Source organism: Oncorhynchus clarkii, unplaced genomic scaffold (assembly GCF_045791955.1).
Source record: "Oncorhynchus clarkii lewisi isolate Uvic-CL-2024 unplaced genomic scaffold, UVic_Ocla_1.0 unplaced_contig_13406_pilon_pilon, whole genome shotgun sequence".
Lineage (NCBI taxonomy): Eukaryota > Metazoa > Chordata > Actinopteri > Salmoniformes > Salmonidae > Oncorhynchus > Oncorhynchus clarkii.
In genome coordinates, this window is record NW_027260959.1 from 51,854 (window position 1) to 75,982 (window position 24,129).

Below are 24,129 nucleotides of genomic sequence, written 5' to 3' on the forward strand. Positions count from 1 at the left end.
TCCTGTCTTATCCGGTGTCCTGTGTGAATTTAAGTATGCTCTCTCTAATTCTCTCTTTCTTTCTCTCTCTCGGAGGACCTGAGCCATAGGAACATGTCTCAGGACTACCTGGCATGATGACTCCTTGCTGTCCCCAGTCCACCTGGCCGTGCTGCTGCTCCAGTTTCAACTGTTCTGCCTGCGGCTATGGAATCCTGACCTGTTCACCGGACGTGCTACCTGTCCCAGACCTATTATTTGACCATGCTGGTCATTTATGAACATTTGAACATCTTGGTCATGTTCTGTTATAATCTCCACCCGGCACAGCCAGAAGAGGACTGGCCACCCCTCATAGCCTGGTTCCTCTCTCGGTTTCTTCCTAGGTTTTGGCCTTTCTAGGGAGTTTTTCCTAGCCAACGTGCTTCAACACCTGCATTGCTTGCTGTTTGGGGTTTTAGGCTGGGTTTCTGTACAGCACTTTGAGATATCAGCTGATGTACGAAGTGCTATATAAATACATTTGATTTTATTTGATATTTCCCTGAGAAAAAGTGAGCAGTATTTCCCTGAGCAAAAGTGAGCAGTATTTCCCTGAGCAAAAGTGAACAGTATTTCCCTGAGCAAAAGTGAGCAGTATTTTCCTGAGCAAAAGTGAACAGTATTTCCCTGAGCAAAAGTGAACAGTATTTCCCTGAGCAAAAGTGAGCAGTATTTCCCTAATATTTATTTCCTATCACATACTTAATTAAGCTTGCCTAGTGCAGTGGGATGGAACAGAAGAGTCCCAAAAGTGCCGTCCATTTGGTATTCAAGGCAGGCTCAATCTGATGCTCAAAGTATCTGAAATAAAAACCAATGCAATTTCGACTGTGCTGTAGACTGCAGAGTAGTGCTGATGAGTGTCACCTGTGTGTGTCCTCTGGTGTGCCTTGAGATGGGAGCTCTTGGTGTAGACCTTCCTGCAGCCGTTAAACTGGCAACGGTGGACCCTCTTCTTGTTCTCAGAGATACCCCCCACGCCCATCACACACGTGCCCCCCTGCTCGCCGTCGCTGTGCCCGCCTGTGGTGTCACGCCTTGTGGGCAGCGGTGGCGCGTCTGTCGCTGCCAGCATGGCGGAGCTCAGCCCTACCTTCCTCGCCACCAGTTTGAGAGTGAGCGTGCCGTCCGCGGACGCTGTCAGAGTCTGGTGGGGGTCGGGCTTGACCAGGTGGCGTCCCAGCTCCGGGGACGAGGGCGGCGTCAGGGAGGTGACGGCGCTCAACTGGGCTGGGTGTACCCCTCCCCCTCCAGACCCTAACACCATCCCGTCTCTAAGTTTGGCAGACTTCAAGGCCCCAGAGAGGTGCTTCCGAGACGGGCAGAGCAGGGGCGGTAGAGGAGGGCTGGGGGGGTCCGGGAGGCTGGGGAGGAGGGGGTCTAGTAGTTCTTCTTCACTGTCCTCCTTCAGGTAGGCCGGGGTGAGCAGGCAGTCAAGCTCCTCGTCAAAGAGGTCCGACAGCCTCTTGGGCTCCGTCTGTAGATAACGCTCCAACTCCAGGCATGTCTGAAGGGAGAAGGGAGAGACAGGGGTCAGACTCACACATAAACCCTATGTCTTAACACTGATATACAGGTACTCGTATAGTGGTACTGCTATTCCCAGACTGGTGTACTCATAACCTTGGCTGAAGCACATGCTACATAGAATCACTACAGTGCAGATTTCAGTGGAATAATGGAATACTGTGCTGCTGATGGTGAACATCCCTCTAAAGCTGAGTGGATATTTCCTGTTCGGATTTGTTCACTAGATCACATCATTCAATTAAAACAACCTGACAACTCCCATAATTACTACACCAGTCAGAGCTGGGTGATATGTGGAGCTCTCTCATCAACTGATATAATGTATCCAAGTGAGCGGGCAACTAAGGCAATTGATTGATGAATAGCTCACCCCTGATGCCCTCAATTTCCCTTCGTGCCCACCACAGGAGGTTGGTAGCACCATAATTGGGGAGGACGGGCTCGTGGTAATGACTGGAGCGGAATCAGAGGAATGGTATTAAATACATCAAACACATGGATGCCATTCCGTTTGATGCCGTCCTCCCCTCAGCAGCCTCCTGTGGAGCCCACTCCCATTCCCTATCATTCTGTATGTCTTTGTGACTGTATACAGGTAGATCAGAGAAGGCACATCCCTGATTGGCAGATGAGTGACCACCCTGATTAGAAGCACCTGCTGCTCATTGGTTGTTCACCTGTGTTCCCTCCAAATGCTGTTGTGAATGAAAATGATTTGTACCTACACACTGAAGGCTGCCGAGCCGAAACGTCTGTGTACGCTGTCCCCTGATGCAGTGAAAATCCTTTAAAAAAAACACATTTTATGCGACATCTTTTTGAGTGTGGACCCATCATACCTTTTTATATATATGGAGAAAGACTGCTGCTGTATTTTTAGAACCCCAGGGAGGATAGTAGATGGTGGAACCAGCCCCACATTACCAGGCCTGGCAGCTCTGCAGAGATGGCTCATTACACACAGATTGATTACAATGGCTGGAGTGGGGAGAGGAGCCCTGAACCGACTAACCTCTCTCTCTCTCTCTCTCTCTCTCTCTCTCTCCCCCTCTCTTTCTCTTTCTCTCTCTCCCTCTCTCTCTCTCTCTCTCTCTCTCTCTCTCTCTCTCTCTCTCTCTCTCTCTCTCTCAGCACAGATAAACCACACGTGCAGTTTTACAACCCTCAGATAGGGGGGAGGACAGATTTATTAAGTCATCAGTCTAGGGATTTCCTTCTGGTTTGGCCGTATGCTAAAATAACGGAATATTCCATCATGAACCACCTGCATATACCTAGTAGACCAACTCCATCAGACAAAGCTTGGCTCTCTGTTCAAGAGGGGACGTGTTGGGTTGGAGATGTAGGGACGCTGTTCAGACGCTGTTCAGCACAGCGGTGCTTTCCACACAAAACCATAAAGGCGTTTTGTCTGACGGCAGGCCCCCCCTCCCTCCTCCTCCTCTCTCTTTCTCTCTGATAGCTGTGAGTTGTGTTTGGCATGTAGAGGCTAAAGTACTCTGACAGTGGCAATGGGAGAAAACAGCCCTGCCGCCGGGCCTTATACTAACCATTTCAACTGAGCCAGAGGAGAATGACAGACAGCTCCATTATGGAGGTGGAGGGTGTACAGACGGCATCCATCTGACAGATGAAGTTCATATAACTCTTGTTTCTGTGTTCTGCACTCTAAAAATACTACAGTTCTTTATTATTTGTATCTGTTGCTAGGTGATACTTTTTTGCTGTTAAACTAATTAGCATATTCACGTAAAATTGTAAGCACCCCCAAGAGTGTGTCAATAGAGAAATGCTGCGGAAATGTCTCTCTTACCTGTTATAATGGGGACTTATTTTAAGATGCTTTAAAAAATAACCTTTTCCGTGGGTTTACTGCTCCCTTGATTGCTGCGGTCATTGTAAAATGTAATTGGAATGAACTGAATTTACGAGAGAGGCAATTTAAGTGTTGGCGACATTAAGAAGTGATAAGAAAATGGTTTCAATCTTCACTGAATTCAAAAGGGAGAACAATCATCCATACAGCCATTGGTCACTGTCTGAGTCTGCTAACACTAGTGAGCTCAATATGCTCATGCAGTGTATAGTTCATGATGTGGACATGTTCAGCTTTCATGATTCATTTCAAGCTATTTCCCTCCCCCTCTCTCCTCCCTCCCTCCCTCTCTCTCTCTCTCCCTCCCTCCCCCTCTCTCCCTCCCTCCCCCCCTCCCTCCCTCCCTCCCCCTCCCCCCCCCCCCCCCCCCCTCCCTCCCTAATCATGGGGTTATGAGTAAAGAAAGAAAGAGGGGGAAGTAAAAATGGATGAGGAAGAGAGATGGCTGAAGAGGGAGGAGGGGAAAAGAGATGGAGAGAGAGACATGAGGGACAGAAATTAGGTATGGAAGAGAAACAGATGGATGAAGGAGTGGCTGAGGAAAACCGAGAATAACCGGGGGTGCGAAGGTGTGAAAAAAGGGGAGACCGAGAGCGAGAGAGGGAGCGAGGGTGTGAAAAAAGGGGAGACAGGGAGCGAGAGAGGGAGCGAGGGTGTGAAAAAAGGGGAAACCGAGAGCGAGAGAGGGAGCGAGGGTGTGAAAAAAGGGGAGGCCGAGAGCGAGGGCTTGCCTTGGCTCTCACAGTGGGAAGTAAAACCAATCCTGGGCCTGTGACATTCACCGTAACGGTATCCTCACAGCAGGCTAACTAACATACGTCCAGGAGCCTTGCACTCTGAATACCCATCTCAGGGAAAGGTGAGATGAGACTGTACTCTGAATACCCACCTCAGGGAAAGGAGAGATGAGACTGCATTCTGAATACCCACCTCAGGGAAAGGAGAGATGAGACTGCACTCTGAATACCCACCTCAGGGAAAGGAGAGATGAGACTGCACTCTGAATACCCACCTCAGGGAAAGGAGAGATGAGACTGCACTCTGAATACCCACCTCAGGGAAAGGAGAGATGAGACTGCACTCTGAATACCCACCTCGGGGAAAGGAGAGATGAGACTGCACTCTGAATACCCATCTCAGGGAAAGGAGAGATGAGACTGTACTCTGAATACCCACCTCAGGGAAAGGAGAGATGAGACTGCACTCTGAATACCCACCTCAGGGAAAGGAGAGATGAGACTGCACTCTGAATACCCACCTCAGGGAAAGGAGAGATGAGACTGTACTCTGAATACCCATCTCAGGGAAAGGAGAGATGAGACTGTACTCTGAATACCCACCTCAGGGAAAGGTGGGATGAGACTGTACTCTGAATACCCATCTCAGGGAAAGGAGAGATGAGACTGTACTCTGAATACCCACCTCAGGGAAAGGTGGGATGAGACTGTACTCTGAATACCCATCTCAGGGAAAGGAGAGATGAGACTGTACTCTGAATACCCACCTCAGGGAAAGGTGGGATGAGACTGTACTCTGAATACCCACCTCAGGGAAAGGAGAGATGAGACTGTACTCTGAATACCCACCTCAGGGAAAGGTGGGATGAGACTGTACTCTGAATACCCACCTCAGGGAAAGGTGGGATGAGACTGCACTGTAGCGGTTCAGTATCAGTAAGTGTAGGTCTCTAACCAGTACAGCCAGAAGAGGACTGGTCTTCCCTCTGAGACTGGTTCCTCTCTACCCGGTACAGCCAGAAGAGGACTGGTCTCCCCTCTGAGACTGGTTCCTCTCTACCTGGTACAGCCAGAAGAGAACTGGCCACCCTTCTGAGACTGGTTCCTCTCTACCCAGTACAGCCAGAAGAGGACTGGTCTCCCCTCTGAGACTGGTTCCTCTCTACCCGGTACAGCCAGAAGAGGACTGGTCTCCCCTCTGAGACTGGTTCCTCTCTACCTGGTACAGCCAGAAGAGAACTGGCCACCCTTCTGAGACTGGTTCCTCTCTACCCAGTACAGCCAGAAGAGGACTGGTCTCCCCTCTGAGACTGGTTTCTCTCTACCTGGTACAGCCAGAAGAGGACTGGTCTCCCCTCAGACTGATTTCTCTCTACCCGGTACAGCCAGAAGAGGACTGGTCTTCCGTCTGAGACTGGTTCCTCTCTACCCAGTACAGCCAGAAGAGGACTGATCTCCCCTCTGAGACTGGTTCCTCTCTACCTGGTACAGACAGAAGAGGACTGATCTCCATTCAGACTGATTTCTCTCTACCTGGTACAGCCAGAAGAGGACTGGTCTCCCCTCTGAGACTGGTTCCTCTCTACCTGGTACAGCCAGAAGAGGACTGGTCTCCCCTCAGACTGGTTTCTCTCTACCTGGTACAGCCAGAAGAGGACTGATCTCCCCTCTGAGACTGATTTCTCTCTACCTGGTACAGCCAGAAGAGGACTGGTCTCCCCTCAGACTGGTTCCTCTCTACCTGGTACAGCCAGAAGAGGACTGGTCTCCCCTCAGACTGGTTTCTCTCTACCTGGTACAGCCAGAAGAGGACTGGTCTCCCCTCAGACTGATTTCTCTCTACCTGGTACAGCCAGAAGAGGACTGGTCTCCCCTCAGACTGATTTCTCTCTACCTGGTACAGCCAGAAGAGGACTGGTCTCCCCTCTGAGACTGGTTCCTCTCTACCCGGTACAGCCAGAAGAGGACTGGTCTCCCCTCAGACTGATTTCTCTCTACCTGGTATGCTGATGTAAAAAGGCCTTTATGAAACACATTCGATGTATTGAGTGTAGGTCAGTGATGTCAGGTGATCAGTGTTGAGGAGGAGACTGTATGCCAGTGGAGAGGTTTAAAAGCATTATGATTGGTGTGAGATAAGCGTGGGCTAGAAGGACTTTCCACCACATTTCTTACAACTTTCCTTTTAAACCCAGGAAGGGAAGTGAACAGTGCACACTTTAGTCAAGGGGTTAGAGAATTGGGATGCAGACAGGGTGTCTGAGGAGTTTATTGGAAGGTAGAAGATGGAGAGAAGATGGAGGGCTGGGAGAGACAGCAGACTCTCTCTCTCACTAAAGGAATGTTGTTCAAGAGGAGTTATTCAGAATTGTCTTCACTTGTCTGTGTATCTTTCTCTGCAATGTGTGTGGTTTTCCTCTCTTTGTCAGGTTTAAAAGCAGTGCTCTGGCATCCCTCGGAGGCTGATTCCTCCCAAAGGGCAAGATGGGGCGGCAGGTAGCCTAGTGGTTAGAGTGTTGGACTAGTAACCGAAAGGTTGGAAGATCGAATCCCTGAGCTGACAAGGTAAAAATCTGTTGTTCTGCCCCTGAACAAGGCAGTTAACTCACTGTTCCTAGGCCGTCATTGAAAATAAGAATTTGTTCTTAACTGACTTGCCTAGTTAAATAAAGGTAAAACAAAAGATAGAGGACTTAACAGGCCACTTGGACTGACAGAGTAACTGACTGACACGGATCTGAAAAGTCAACATGGATCGTCTCCACACAAAGATGTCTTTAAGTCTCTCAGGTTTAAAGCAGACTCCTTTTCTATGCATGACTTAAAAGAAAAGAGAAACCCTCTTTGGACCGCCAAGTTGGAGCAGAACTGAGGAGAAGTTATCCAATGACCTGCTGCACAAGCAAAGTTGTCCAAAGACGGATCTTTCCACTCCAACCTGGCGGTCCATTTAGTGCTATCAGTGAAGACATGCCCACAGCCAACAGTTGGATTCAGCCATGACCCTGTCTGAGTCAGCATGTTGGGCAAACAAACGTTCCGTGATATGATATTTTGCTGCCATGATAACAAAGCCTTTGGGCGGAGCTGAGCTGTGTGTTAGTGAGTTAGTCACCAAGCCACCAGGGATATTATTTATGGCTGGAGAACTGACCTGTTTCTCTCTGCCCCATGGCAAAATGTGTTGAACAAACCCCTCAATGGCAATCCAGTATTCTTATGCTTGACAGAGGCTCTCTCCAATACTAGTTTTTGTTTCCTTTCTCACACCAAGCTAGTCAGTGGTTTACCCAGACAGAGTGAGTCATGTGTCGCACGCTGAAGTGAGAGCAGCTCAGAATAGCAGAGTGAAATAGGCAGCGAGAACAAAACACCACAGAGCCAATCGTCAGGCTGGGGTGAACGATACAGATAACAACGTTGTTCCCCTATATATATCCTATCTAACTGATACATATAGTAGCGAATCCTGCCTCTGTCTTAGCCTCTACCACTGCAGTACAACTGTTACCTCATCTATCTCAACACAGCCTTCCCCCAATATTAATTCCCACCCACATGGGCACCACTAGTGCCCTCCCTGCAGATAGCAAGCCTGCCAACACAGGCTATCCCTCCTCTCGCCCCCTTTAGCATCCCTCCCCTCAGCCCAGCACACAGCATGTCATTAGTATCAAAGTGCTAGCTAAGCTACCACCCACAGTTGGCTGCCTGGCTAACTGCTGGAGAGGCTGGTAAAAACACAGGTTAGCCTATAAAAACACACAGATTTCATAGACCCCTGACTTGAGGCCAGAACACAAGACACTTAAGTGAGATAAGGTGGATATGGGTCATTAATGTTGTGAAGATTTAATCCTGTTGCTTCAATTATTTGCCTGTTAGTGGCCAGCCTGTCAGCTTGCATGATTCTTGCCATTCTCCTTCGACCTCTCATCAACGAGCTGTTTTCACCCACAGGACTGCCGCTGACTGAATGTTTTTTGTTTGTCGCACAATTTTCGGTGAACCCTAGAGAGTCCGTGGGAGATAACCATTTTCGGTGAACCCTAGAGAGTCCGTGGGAGAGAACCATTTTCGGTGAACCCTAGAGAGTCCGTGGGAGAGAACCATTTTCGGTGAACCCTAGAGAGTCCGTGGGAGAGAACCATTTTCGTGAACAGGGTGGTGTACCTAATAAACTGAGTGTATAGTGGCATCACTATTAGCTCCATGAAATCTGCAACGACATGGGTCATCTGTCAAGTCAGGTGCCTGTTCTGTCTACCAATGAGAAGCTTTGATGTGCTGCCTCACTCTGATGTGACACCAGCCAAATGACTATTCTCCAGCAGCCTGACTCAAGCAGAATCGTTTGGTCGCCTGGCTCCATCCCTGGGTGTGGGTGTGTGTGTGACCCTCCCAGAGGGTGATTTATGACTTCGCTGAGCAATACTTAGAAATGTCCCTCCTGCCTCCCCACATCCTATCACCTTCCCCATGCTCCTCAGCCCCTCTCCTCCTGCCTGCACCTGCACTGAATGCCACCTCAGCCAGGTGAAGATCTAAGAAGCTGTAGAGAACAGAGAGATACACTGCATAACCAAAAGCATGTGGACACCTGCTCGTCGAACATCTCATTCCAAAATCATTGGCATTAATATGGACTTGGTCCCCCCCCTTTTCTGCTATAACAGCCTCCACTCTTCTGGGAGGGCTTTCCACTAGGTGTTGGAACATTGCTGCTGGGACTTGCTTCCATTCAACCACAAGAGCATTAGTGAGGTCGGGCACTGATGTTGGGCGATTAGGCCCGGCTCGCAGTCAGCGTTCAAATTCATCCCAAAGGTGTTTGATGGGGTTGAGGTCAGGGCTCCACACGGATCTCAACTCTTTCTGTATGGACCTCGCTTTTTACATGGGGGCATTGTCATGCTGAAACAGGAAAAGGCCTTCCACCAAACTTTGCAGTTGGCACTATACATTGGGACAGGTTGCCAAACCCAGATTCATCTGTCGGATTGCCAGATGGTGAAGCGTGATTCATCACTCCAATGGCAGCCGACGCTTGCCATTGTGCATGGTAATCTTAGGCTTGTGTGGGACTGCTCGGCCATGGAAACCCATTTCATGAAGCTCCCGACGAACAGTTATTGTGCTGACGTTGCTTCCAGAGGCAGTTTGGAACTTGGTAGTGAGTGTTGCAACTGAGGACAGACGATTCTTATGCACTACACGCTTCAGCACTCGGCAGTCCTGTTCTGTGAGCATGTGTGGCCTACCACTTCGTGGCAGAGCCGTTGTTGCTCCTAGACGTTTCTCCTAGATGTTTCTACTCCTAGACGTTGCTCTTAAACATTTCTAGAATAACAGCATTTACAGTTGCCTGGGGCAGCTATAGCAGGGCCAGGATTTGACAAACTGACTTCATGGAGAGGTGGCATCCAATGAAGGTTCCACGTTGGAATTCACTGATTTCTTCATTAAGGCCATTCTACTGACAATGTTTGTCTATGTAGATTGCATGGCGATGTGCTCGATTTTATACACCTGTCAACAACAGGTGTGGCTGAAATAGCTGAATCCACTAATTTGAGGTGGTGTCCACATACTTTTGTAAATATAGTTTGCTAGCAGCAGCACAGGCTTGACTGACTTGACTGTTCACAGGAAAGAAGACAGTACTCCATTTTCCGTACTGATCTGAGTGAGAGAACACTTAGACTATAGCCTCTGTTTATTACAATTTTTAAACTACTGAGCCAAGCCTAAACAAATATTTCACATTCATTTTTTACATTTTATTTAACCTTTATTTAACTAGGAAAGTCAGTTAAGAACAAATGTATATTTACAATGACGGCCTACACCGGCCAAACCCAGACGACGCTGGGAAAATTATGTGCCGCCCGATGGCGGTTAGGGTTGCAAAGGGTCGGAAAATTCTTGGGGATAGTTTAACCAAAATATGCTACAATTCAATGGAATTGCATTCTTCCATCACATGTACAGCTGATTCTCAAGATCTTGCACACTAATGAGATGCTATTGAGCCCACACTACTACCTTGTCAGAGCCAAGGACTACATGCTTTCTGGTACATTGTGATTACAATACTGGGTGGGGTGAATATATTTTATATGACATACATCATTTTTAGTTAACTAGTATATAGTAGCCTACAGCAAAGTGTGTTTAAATCATTTCTAACTTGTTAACAATTTCTGCTAATTAGTTTTTGCTACCATGTGGGTTTTAGCTTGTTTGAGCCTGCTAACTGAGGAGTGTTAATTCACCTGTTTCCATACATGCTTCATTTAAAACATTTATCTTACAAAGGAGTTGTTTAATCTAACTGTTTAACTATTTATCTGTACATGGAATTGTATGGTTTTTTTAAACTCATTTTTTCCTAATCTTTACAGGAAAATGCCACGGTACTATCTGATGTGTGGAGACATTTCACTGCAGCTAATGTAGAAGGAAAAGCTATGTATATTTGCAAATACTGTGCCAAATCATAGGTGAAGAATGCAACAAAGATGCAGAATCATCTGGCCAAGTGCATAAAGTTCCCTCAGCGCTCACAACAAGCAACGTCTGACAGAAGTCCCTCTACTTCTATTCGAGGTGAAAATTATGGATCAGACACCTTATCGATAGCAACAGCTCATGCCCTCCTGGAATCAGACACCTTATCGATAACAACAGCTCATGTCCTCCTGGAATCAGACACCTTATCGATAACAACAGCTCATGTCCTCCTGGAATCAGACACCTTATCGATAACAACAGCTCATGTCCTCCTGGAATCATACGTTTCTTTACTCAATGGAGGAACGTAGTCAGAGAAATGCTAATGAATGTCTTGCTCGAGCTGTGTATGCAACTGGTTCACCTCTGATGCTCACAGGAAATGTGTATTGGAAGAGATTTCTGAATGTTCTTGGCCCAGCATACACCCCTCCAACCAGACATGCTTTATCTACTAATTTGCTGGATGCAGAGTTCAAGTGAAGGTCAAGCAAATCATAGAGAAAGCAGCTTATATTGCAATCATCTCTGAGAAGTGGTCGAATGTTCATGGGCAAGGAATAATTAACTACATCATCTCCACCCCTCAACCAGTATTCTACAAGAGCACAGACACAAGGGACAACAGACACATCGGTCTCTTCATTGCAGATGGGCTGAGATGGGCAGTCATCAATGACCTTGGACCACAGAAGGTATATTTGCATTGGTGACAGACAATGCTGCGAACATGAAGACTGCTTGGTCTAAAGTGTAGAAGTCCTACCCTCACATCACACCCATTGGCTGTGCTGCTCATGCATTGAATCTGCTCCTCAAGGACATCATGGCACTGAAAACAATGGATACACTCTACAAGAGAGCCAAGGAAATGGTTAGGTATTTGAAGGGTCATCAAGTTATAGCAGCAATCTAGCTCACCAAGCAAAGTGAGAAGAATAAGAGCACCACATTGAAGCTTCCCAGCAACACCCATTTGGGTGGTGTTGTCATCATGTTTGACAGTCTCCTGGAGGGGAAGGAGTCTCTCCAAGAAATGGCCATATCACAGTCTGCCGATATGGACAGCCCCATCAAGAGGATCCTCGTGGATGATGTATTTTGGGAGAGAGTGGTAAGTAGCCTGAAACTCCTGAAAACTATAGCAGTAGCCATTGCATGGATTGAGGGAGACAATGCCAACCTGTCTGATGTTCAGACTCTGCTTGCAGATGTAAGAGAATAAATCTGTACTGCCCTGCCCACTTCACTGTTGCTCCAAGCAGAGGAAACTGCAGTTCTGAAATACATCAAAAGCATGAAGACTTCTGCCTGAAACCCATACACGCTGCAGCGTAGATGTTGGACCCCAAGTATGCTGGCAAGAGCATCCTGTCTAGTGCAGAGCTCAACAAGGCCTATGGTGTCATCACTACCATATCTCGCCACCTTGGCCTGGATGAGGGAAAGGTTATTGGCAGTCTGGCGAAGTACACTTTCAAGCAAGGGCTTTGGGATGGAGATATGCCATAAGCAATATGACAGTCGTGCCAACATATCTCATCAGCTACCTGGTGGAAGGGACTTTGTGGATCTGAGGCTCTTTCCCCTGTTGCCTCCATCATCCTCCAAATCCCACAAACATCATCCACCTCAGAGCTCAACTGGTCCTTGTTTGGGAACACAAACCAAAGCACGCAACAGGCTGACCAATACAAGGGTTGAAAAATTGGTGGCCATCCGGGCAAATTTGAGGCTTTTTGAGCCTGACAACGAGCCATCCTCAACAAGGTTGGAAAGTGACAGTGAAGATGAGGCCTCAGAGTCTGATTTTCAAGAGGTGGACATTGAGGAGGTCCAGGGAGAAGACATGGAAGCCTGAGAAGAAAACAACCAAAGCTTTAGTTTCTAGACTATCATTTTTTTAGGGAGATGCGAAGGATCATTGGGGATCATTCAATATTCCCTTTCTTTTGTTAAGTGAAATCATCCCATGTGAAGAGTCAACTCATTTAATTAAAGTTAAATTCTTAACTAAACAGTTTTTAATATTTCTATTGGAAGGATTTAATCATTTGCAATCATGTCTACTTATGATAAGGTAAAAGGTTTATGTTTCTGTCTCCATATGATATGGTAAATATATCCAATGCGAAAACATCTATATTTAAATGGTATTAATTAGCATATATTTCCATTATTTCCCATATATTCCCATTAATTCCCACGGAAAGTTTCCACCTCTGAATATTCCCCAAAATGTGCAAACCCTAGTTGTGATACAGCCTGGATTTGAACAAGGGTGTCTGTAGTGATGCCTCTAGCACTGAGATGCAGTGCCTTAGACCGCTGTGCCACTCTGGATCCATGGGGTGGTAGAGGTTGGGTTCAGCGAGATCTAACACCTTCTGCCACCACTTAAGAGGCGTTAGAGACCGGTGCAGCCAAGCAGAGCAGAGATGTGAGATAATTACACACACACAGCCCTTCTCAGACGACATTACCCTCACAATATAATCTCCCAGATCCTTCAGAGCAGGTTTAAAAAGCTTTGCTCCCAGATCCTTCATGGCAGGATTAAAGAGCTTTGCTCCCAGATCCTTCATGGCAGGATTAAAGAGCTTTGCTCCCAGATCCTTCATGGCAGGATTAAAGAGCTTTGCTCCCAGATCCTTCATGGCAGGATTAAAGGGCTTTGCTCCCAGATCCTTCATGGCAGGATTAAAGAGCTTTGCTCCCAGATCCTTCATGGCAGGATTAAAGAGCTTTGCTCCCAGATCCTTCATGGCAGGATTAAAGAGCTTTGCTCCCAGATCCTTCATGGCAGGATTAAAGAGCTTTGCTTCCAGATCCTTCAGGGCAGGTATAAAGGGCTTGGCTCCCAGATCCTTCAGGGCAGGTTTAAAGAGCTTTGCTCCCAGATCCTTCAGGGCAGGTATAAAGGGCTTGGCTCCCAGATCATTCAGGGCAGGTATAAAGGGCTTTGCTCCCAGATCATTCAGGGCAGGTATAAAGGGCTTGGCTCCCAGATCATTCAGGGCAGTTTTAAAGGGCTTGGCTCCCAGATCATTCAGGGCAGGTTTAAAGGGCTTGGCAAGCATGGTTCCTGATGATGACACACTTCAGCCGGCTGTTCAAGCCAAAGCGCTCACCCCATGTACCAGGATCATTCAACAACATTACACATTCATTTGGTGGAATTAAAATGTCGATTTGTGGCCTCTCCCTGAAACCTGCTTACCAGGAAGGTCTGAATAATGTCCATAGACACTTCAGTGCTAATCAAGAAATCATACGTCTGCACAGAGAAGCTCACAGACAGAGGAACACAAGACAAGAACCAATCATATCCCACACGTATGCTCCCTATTTCAGACAGAGTTATACCACCAGTCAGACAGGGACCAACGTGTGGAGTTAACAGGAGTTATACCACCAGTCAGACAGGGACCAACGTGTGGAGTTAACAGGAGTTATACCACCAGGAGTTATACCACCAGTCAGACAGGGACCAACATGTGGAGTTAACAGGAGTTATACCACCAGTCAGACAGGGACCAACGTGTGGAGTTAACAGAAGTTATACCACCAGTCTGACAGGGACCAACGTGTGGAGTTAACAGGAGTTATACCACCAGGAGTTATACCACCAGTCAGACAGGGACCAACGTGTGGAGTTAACAAGAGTTATACCACCAGTCAGACAGGGACCAACATGTGGAGTTAACAGGAGTTATACCACCAGGAGTTATACCACCAGTCAGACAGGGACCAACGTGTGGAGTTAACAGGAGTTATACCACCAGTCAGACAGGGACCAACATGTGGAGTTAACAGGAGTTATACCACCAGTCAGACAGGGACCAACGTGTGGAGTTAACAGGAGTTATACCACCAGTCAGACAGGGACCAACATGTGGAGTTAACAGGAGTTATACCACCAGTCAGACAGGGACCAACGTGTGGAGTTAACAGGAGTTATACCACCAGTCAGACAGGGACCAACATGTGGAGTTAACAGGAGTTATACCACCAGTCTGACAGGGACCAACATGTGGAGTTAACAGGAGTTATACCACCAGTCAGACAGGGACCAACAGGAGTTAACCTGTGACCTGGCCTTCTCTTCCTGGTGCAGCCAATCCAAAACGTTGACAGTGAAGTGCCGTCAGCACTGAGTAAAGAAAGGGGAGCTTCAATCAAAGAAGGAGCTGAGGTCAAGCTTCCTGCTATACTGCTTCCTGCTATACTGCTTCCTGCTATACTGCTTCCTGCTATACTCGACAGACCCCACATTTTCTGGCCAGTTTGGATGTCAGAGACTAACTCCAGCCCTCTTATGAAGCACACAAAGAGACGACCCCGCCAAACACCTCTAAACTATGACAACCAGTCATGGAGGGAAGGAACAGGGAAGTACAAACCCATTCGCCGCCAGGGAAAGGCCACCGCTCACAGGGTGCAGAGAGATGTCAGACCTGGTGACCTGGTGACCTGGTCTCAACGGAGTGGAAAGACATTTCCCATTGCTTTTCTGACGCAGGAGCGTGAGCTGCTCACCCTACTACCCCCACACATCTTTCTTCAGTCAATGATCCAGCATGGCAGCTCATTTCAGGTGGCTGCAAACCTGGCTTATGTCCCAAATGGCACCCTATTCTCTTTGGGCCAGGGTCTAAAGTAGTGCACTATATAGGGAATAGGGCCCTGGTCTAAAGTAGTGCACTATATAGGGAATAGGGCCCTGGTCTAAAGTAGTGCACTAAATAGGGAATGGGGCCCTGGTCTAAAGTAGTGCACTACATAGGGAATAGGGCTCTGGTCTAAAGTAGTGCACTACATAGGGAATAGGGCCCTGGTCTAAAGTAGTGCACTACATAGGGAATAGGGCCCTGGTCTAAAGTAGTGCACTACATAGGGAATAGGGCCCTGGTCTAAAGTAGTGCACTACATAGGGAATATGGCTCTGGTCTAAAGTAGTGCACTACATAGGGAATAGGGTTCTGGTCAAAACTAGTGCACTATATAGGAAATCGGGTGCCATTTGGGACAGGGCGGTGTGCTCTGACTGCCACAACCCCATCTCACAGTTAGGCTTACATCATAATTCAATGCCAATAAAAACAACAGGGAGTTATACACTTCCACTTGACACATGCTGTCATTATACAACAGATTGTCAGTATACAACTGTCAGTATACAGCCAACTGTCAGTATACAACCAACTGTCATTATACAACAGATTATCAGTATACAGCCAACTGTCATTATACAACAGATTGTCAGTATACAGCCAACTGTCATTATACAACCGATTGTCAGTATACAACCAACTGTCAGTATACAACCAACTGTCAGTATACAACCAACTGTCAGTATACAGCCAACTGTCAGTATACAACTGTCAGTATTCATCCGTTTGTCATTATACAACTGTCAGTATACAACCAACTGTCAGTATACAACCAACTGTCAGTATACAACCAACTGTCAGTATACAGCCAACTGTCAGTATACAACCAACTGTCATTATACAACCGATTGTCAGTATACAACCAACTGTCATTATACAACAGATTGTCAGTATACAACCAACTGTCAGTATACAGCCAACTGTCAGTATACAACCGATTGTCAGTATACAGCCAACTGTCAGTATACAACCAACTGTCATTATACAACAGATTGTCAGTATACAGCCAACTGTCAGTATACAACCAACTGTCAGTATACAACCGATTGTCAGTATACAACCGATTGTCAGTATACAGCCAACTGTCAGTATACAACCGATTGTCAGTATACAGCCAACTGTCAGTATACAGCCGATTGTCAGTATACAACCAACTGTCATTATACAACAGATTATCAGTATATAGCCAACTGTCATTATACAACCGATTGTCAGTATACAACCAACTGTCATTATACAACAGATTGTCAGTATACAGCCAACTGTCAGTATACAACCGATTGTCAGTATACAACTGTCAGTATACAACCAACTGTCAGTATACAACCAACTGTCAGTATACAACCAACTGTCAGTATACAACCAACTGTCAGTATACATCCGTTTGTCAGTATACATCCGTTTGTCAGTATATATCCGTTTGTCATTATACATCCGTTTGTCAGTATATAGTGAGGGAACAAAGTATTTGATCCCCTGCTGATTTTCTACATTTGCCCACTGACAAAGAAATGATCAGTCTATAATTTTAATGGTAGGTTTATTTGAACAGTGAGAGACAGAATAACAACAAAAAACTCCAGAGAAACGCATGTCAAAAATGTTATAAATTGATTTGCATTTTAATGAAGGAAATTAGTATTTGACCCCTGTGCAAAACATGACTTAGTACTTGTGGCAAAACCCTTGTTGGCAATCACAGAGGTCAGATGTTTCTTGTAGTTGGCCACCAGGTTTGCACACATCTCAGGAGGGATTTTGTCCCACTCCTCTTTGCAGATCTTCTCCAAGTCATTAAGGTTTCGAGGCTGACGTTTGGCAACTCGAACCTTCAGCTCCCTCCACAGATTTTCTATGGGATTAAGGTCTGGAGACTGGCTAGGCCACTCCAGGACCTTAATGTGCTTCTTCTTGAGCCACTCCTTTGTTGCCTTGGCCGTGTGTTTTGGGTGATTGTCATGCTGGAATACCTATCCACGACCCATTTTCAATGCCCTGGCTGAGGGAAGGAGGTTCTCACCCAAGATTTGACGGTACATGTCCCCGTCCATCGTCCCTTTGATGCGGTGAAGTTGTCCTGTCCCCTTAGCAGAAAAACACCCCCAAAGCATAATGTTTCCACCTCCATTTTTGATGGTGGGGATGGTGGTCTTGGGGTCATAGGCAGCATTCCTCCTCCTCCAAACACGGCGAGTTGAGTTGATGCCAAAGAGCTCCATTTTGGTCTCATCTGACCACAACACTTTCACCCAGTTGTCCTCTGAATCATTCAGATGTTCATTGGCAAACTTCAGATGGGCATGTATATGTGCTTCTTGAGCAGGGGGACCTTGCGGGCGCTGCAGGATTTCAGTCCTTCATGGCGTAGTGTGTTACCAATTGTTTTCTTGGTGACTATGGTCCCAGCTGCCTTGAGATCATTGACAAGATCCTCCCGTGTAGTTCTGGGCTGATTCCTCACCGTTCTCATGATCAATGCAACTCCACAAGGTGAGATCTTGCATGGAGCCCCAGGCCGAGGGAGATTGACAGTTCTTTTGTGTTTCTTCCATTTGCGAATAATCGCACCAACTGTTGTCACCTTCTCACCAAGCTGCTTGACGATGGTCTTGTAGCCCATTCCAGCCTTGTGTAGGTCTACAATCTTGTCCCTGACATCCTTGGAGAGCTCTTTGGTATTGGCCACAGTGGAGAGTTTGGAATCTGATTGATTGATTGCTTCTGTGGACAGGTGTCTTTTATATAGGTAACAAGCTGAGATTAGGAGCACTCCCTTTAAGAGTGTGTGCTAATCTCAGCTCGTTGCCTGTATAAAAGACACCTGGGAGACAGAAATCTTTCTGATTGAGAGGGGGTCAAATACTTATTTCCCTCATTAAAATGCAAATCAATTTATAACACTTTTGACATGTGTTTTTCTGGATTTTGTTGTTGTTATTCTGTCTCTCACTGTTCAAAGAAACCTACCATTAAAATTATAGACTGATAATTTATTTGTCAGTGGGCAAACGTACAAAATCAGCAGGGGATCAAATACTTTTTTCCCTCACTGTATAACCGATTGTCAGTAAACAACCTATTGTCAGTATACAACCTATTGTCAGTATACAACCTATTGTCAGTAAACAACCGATTGTCAGTATACAACTGTCAGTAAACAACTCAGTATACATTCTGACACATTCTACAGTAAATGGACAGACTGCTTCGAGATGTAAATCCTTCTAGAAGAAAAGTAATTAAAGTTTAGGAGAATTACTGAGGCAACATCATGCAGTGCCTCAGAAAAGCAAACCAAATGTATTCTTCTGATCAGCAGTCTAATTTGGTTGTGACGTGCTGTGAAAATGCCTGTGTGTCCTGGCAATGAAGAGAGGATGGAGAGGACAGGGGAGATGAGAGGAAGGGAGGAGCAGAGGACAGGGGAGATGAGAGGATGGAGAGGACAGGGGAGATGAGAGGATGGAGAGGACAGGGGAGATGAGAGGAAGGGAGGAGCAGAGGACAGGGGAGATGAGAGGAAGAGAGGACAGGGGAGATGAGAGGAAGGGAGGAGCAGACGAGTGAGAACAGAGGGTGGAAATGAGAGGAGAGGATGGAGAGGACAGGGGAGAGGAGAGGAAGGGAGGAGCAGACGAGTGAGAACAGAGGGTGGAAATGAGAGGAGAGGATAGAGAGGACAGGGGAGATGAGAGGAAGGGAGGAGCAGAGGAGTGAGAACAGAGGGTGGAAATGAGAGGAGAGGATGGAGAGGAGAGGGGAGATGAGAGGAAGGGAGGAGCAGAGGAGTGAGAACAGAGGGTGGAAATGAGAGGAGAGGATGGAGAGGACAGGGGAGATGAGAGGAAGGGAGGAGCAGACGAGTGAGAACAGAGGGTGGAAATGAGAGGAGAGGATGGAGAGGACAGGGGAGATGAGAGGAAGGGAGGAGCAGACGAGTGAGAACAGAGGGTGGAAATGAGAGGATGGAGAGGACAGGGGAGATGAGAGGAAGGGAGGAGCAGACGAGTGAGAACAGAGGGTGGAAATGAGAGGAGAGGATGGAGAGGACAGGGGAGATGAGAGGAAGGGAGGAGCAGAGGAGTGAGAACAGAGGGTGGAAATGAGAGGAGAGGATGGAGAGGAGAGGGGAGATGAGAGGAAGGGAGGAGCAGAGGAGTGAGAACAGAGGGTGGAAATGAGAGGAGAGGATGGAGAGGACAGGGGAGATGAGAGGAAGGGAGGAGCAGAGGAGTGAGAACAGAGGGTGGAAATGAGAGGAGAGGATGGAGAGGACAGGGGAGATGAGAGGAAGGGAGGAGCAGACGAGTGAGAACAGAGGGTGGAAATGAGAGGAGAGGATGGAGAGGACAGGGGAGATGAGAGGAAGGGAGGAGCAGACGAGTGAGAACAGAGGGTGGAAATGAGAGGATGGAGAGGACAGGGGAGATGAGAGGAAGGGAGGAGCAGACGAGTGAGAACAGAGGGTGGAAATGAGAGGAGAGGATGGAGAGGACAGGGGAGATGAGAGGAAGGGAGGAGCAGAGGAGTGAGAACAGAGGGTGGAAATGAGAGGAGAGGATGGAGAGGACAGGGGAGATGAGAGGAAGGGAGGAGCAGACGAGTGAGAACAGAGGGTGGAAATGAGAGGAGAAGATGGAGAGGACAGGGGAGATGAGAGGAAGGGAGGAGCAGACGAGTGAGAACAGAGGGTGGAAATGAGAGGAGAGGATGGAGAGGACAGGGGAGATGAGAGGAAGGGAGGAGCAGAGGAGTGAGAACAGAGGGTGGAAATGAGAGGATAGGATGGAGAGGACAGGGGAGATGAGAGGAAGGGAGGAGCAAACGAGTGAGAACAGAGGGTGGAAATGAGAGGAGGGGAAGAGAGAGGACAGGGGAGATGAGAGGAAGGGAGGAGCAGATGAGTGAGAACAGAGGGTGGAAATGAGAGGAGAGGAAGAGAGAGTACAGGGGAGATGAGAGGAAGGGAGGAGCAGACGAGTGAGAACAGAGGGTGGAAATGAGAGGAGAGGATGGAGAGGACAGGGGAGATGAGAGGAAGGGAGGAGCAGACGAGTGAGAACAGAGGGTGGAAATGAGAGGAGAGGAAGAGAGAGGATAGGGGGAAGAGTGTCAGGACTTGAGAGGAGATGAGACGAGAGGCAAAGGTGACAATGAGAGGAGAGGAGAAGGGGAAGACATGAGAGAAGAGGAGAGATTAGAAGACAGGAGAGGAAGAGCGAAATAGGAGAAAGAGGAGAGGAGGAGGGAGACAAGAGAGAGAAAGGGGGAGAGGAGAAAAGAGTAGAGGGAGAGGAGATAGTTTTGGGGAAATAGAGAAGTTGTGGGGAGAGGAGCCAAGCCCAGTGGATTATCCCAGTGACTGGAGAGACTAGCGTGACGGTAGTGGAGCTCACTGGGGAGAGGATCCTTGTCTCTTTAACTGGCTTTGGTTGAGCTGCTGTTTATCGGTGTAGTGACTCGCCAAGAGGTCCCCTCTCAGCGGCCAAATCCACGCTAATCTAATCAGGAAACAGCCATTCCCATTCAACCAGTGAACCGGCCGAAAGTATTACACCCCCCCCCCCCCCCCCCCCCACGCTCACAGAAAGGGTTGGAGTGGGTTAGGATAGGGGTTGGGTGGGAGACAAGCGTTTTACACCAGGGTTAACAGTTAGCGGGGGGATTTGGAGTCGTCTGTATGCTGGATTTGGGTACCCCATTGTGAGCCACAAGCTAGCTAATCTTCATTACCACACACAATGACAGGGCAGAGAGAATGGCACTCGGCTGGAAATGAGTTTGGCGAAACAAAAGAGCTGTGAGGGAGAGAAAGGGGGGGGGATAACAGAGGCAGAGGAGAGAGAGGGGAGAGATAAAGGGAACAGCGAACTGGAAAAAGTCAGCTTCCTCTTCATACAGGCTTGGTGCAGATACAGAATGGGCACCCAAGTCACGTCGTCCAGAATGGAGAACAGGCTAAACTGGGTCTGTACAGATAGGACCTGTTAGGTTTTGTTTCTGTTTGCTGCACGGTGCTACGGGCGGCAAGGCACTTAGCAGTTAAGAACATTGGGACAGTAACAGAAAGGTCACTGGTTCAAATCCCGAGCAGACTAGTTAAAAAATCTGTAGATGTGCCCTTGTGCAAGGCACTTAACCCTGATTGCTCCTGTAAGTGGCTCTGGATAAGAGCATCTGCTAAAGGACTAACATGTAAACGATTTGCCAAGGTCAAACACAGTCTGGTAGTGAGGGCTGAGGTGTGATGTCTACAGATGTGCAGTGTTTGAAGAAAGGGGTTGTGAAAGGTTATTTTACAGCCAGTCATGGGACTGATTATTGCCAACCACTGAGGTTCACTAGGGGTCAAGAGGGTAATCTCCACTGATTACAGCATTGAGATATATATACCCCTAGTTAACCTCAGTGGGGGCATATCTCAATGCTGTAATCAGTGGAGATGACCCTCTTGACCCCTAGTTAACCTCAGTGGCGGCATTTGGTCAACTCCACCAACCACTGATTATAACTGAGATATGCCCCCACTGGGGTTAACTGGGGGTCAAGAAGGTGAACTCCACCAACCACAGCATTGAGATATGCCCCCACTGAGGTTAACTAGGGGTCAAGAGGGTCAACTCCACCAACCACTGATTATAACTGAGATATGCCCCCAATGGGGTTAACTGGGGGTCAAGAAGGTGAACTCCACCAACCACAGCATTGAGATATGCCCCCACTGAGGTTAACTAGGGGTCAAGAGGGTCAACTCCACCAACCACTGATTACAGCATTGAGATAAGCTTCCAATGAAGTTAATTAACTTCTTGATCCTACTTGAGACGCAGATGTCTCAACTAGGCACCTGGAAATGCAAATGCGCTACGCTAAATGCTAAATGTACTCGTTAAAACTCAAACCTTGATCAAAATTCACAAGCAGGGTATTGAATTAAAGCTACACTCGTTGTGAACCTAGCCAACAAGTCAGATTTTTAAAATGCTTTTCGGCGAAAGCATGAGAAGCTATTATCTGATAGCATGCAACACCTCAAAATGCCTGAATGCGACGTAAACAAAGACTTTGCTTATCCGGCGCTGCACAAAACGCAGAAATAAAATATAAAACATTCATTACCTTTGACGAGCTTCTTTCTTGGCACTCCTATATGCCCCATAAACATCACTATTGGGTCTTTTTTTCGTTTAAATCGGTCCATATATACCCAAAATAGCTTTCTATGGAAGCTGTGTCATTCAGAAAAAAACATTGTTTTTAAACGCTGCGTCATTTTTTTTAATTAAAAAAGTAGACGATAAACTTTCACAAAACACTTCGAAATCCTTTTGTAATCCAACTTTAGGTATTAGTAAACGTTTATAATCTATCAAAATGATTACAGGGCGATGTATATTCAATAGCTCCTCGTCTGCAAATCAATGGCTGCCAATGTCCACATTGAAAACATCCTGGTGGAGACCGGAAGAAACGGAATCCAGATAGTTGGATTTTCCAACAAAAAATTCCATTGAAAATGACGACAATGGCGACATCGTGTGGAATTTGTATGAATTGCATGCAGGTCGATATTAAATTTTGTCCCCTTTTAACAACCCATGAAAGTGACTTATGGAAATTATTTTTAGCTTTCAGAGAGCAGTTTTTCTTGCGTTTTTCAATGAAACACACAATCTGTTATAGTCACAGCCGTGATTTAACCAGTTTTAGAAACTTCAGAGTGTTTTCTATACACACATACTAATCATATGCATATACTATATTCCTGGCATGAGTAGCAGGACGCTGAAAAGTTGCGCGATTTTTAACAGAATGTTCGAAAAAGGAAGGGGTAGACTTAAGAGGTTTTAAGGTTCAATAGGGAAAAAAGGCGGGATCTTTCGAAAGCAGGTAACCCTACCCTGCTAGGGCCTCAGGTGACGGGGTTAAAGTTCATGAGGTCAAAATTGTTTACACGTGTGTGTGTGTGTGAGCGCAACTTCCCTCCCCCAGAATTAACTGGGAGGGTGTATGAGCCAGAAGGAAGAGATAATGTGTCGTTCTCCCCCGTCTTCATTCACACAGGAACGCTTTTAAAACAAACCTCAGGAACACAGATTAGCCAAGCTGCTTAAATATTGAACAACATACCTCTCTGTTGCCACTGCAGTGGGCTTTCCTCCAGAGATAGAATGGAAGAAAAGCCTGTTTAGTGTTCTGTGCTGATTGAGGACTGTGCCGTGGAAGGAAGCACGCTACTCTGCTTGAACCTGCTAACCCCTCTCTGCCCAGAGTCTGCCTCCTCAGTGAAATACTGAAACAGAGTGCAAGCACTTTAATCCCAATTTCCTCCCTATAACTAAACCTGTTTTTATAACAGAGGCTCTTCCTAATAGCCGAGCCTCTTCCTAATAGCCGAGCCTCTTCCTAATAGCCGAGCCTCTTCCTAATAGCCGAGCCTCTTCCTAATAGCCGAGCCTCTTCCTAATAGCCGAGCCTCTTCCTAATAGCCGAGCCTCTTCATAATAGCTGAGTATCTTTTTAGTGAAGATAGAAGCACTACAACCAGACTTTTGCTTCTGTGTGTGTGTGTTGTGTGAGTGAGTGTGTGTGTGCACGCGTGAGCTGTCTGTCACATGGACGAAGGGCATAGTATGAGTCAGACACTGTAATAATAAACAAGAGACTGGATTTCGGTTTTGTAAGCCTCTATTTGATTGGTTCAGGCTTGGAAGTCTATTTTGTAAGCCGGTGTTTGATTGGTTCAGGCCTGGAAGCCTGTTTTGTAAGCTCGTATTTG

General features: G+C 47.0%; 1 protein-coding gene across 1 annotated transcript in view; it reads right to left on the reverse strand.

The window, feature by feature from the left end:
* Positions 1-24,129, reverse strand: part of LOC139402681 (Krueppel-like factor 7) — a 56,506-nt gene that overhangs the window by 15,351 nt on the left and 17,026 nt on the right. The window contains exon 2 of the mRNA XM_071146580.1: positions 889-1,528. Coding sequence (XP_071002681.1) covers positions 889-1,528 — 640 coding nt within the window. The remainder of the gene's footprint in view (positions 1-888; positions 1,529-24,129) is intronic.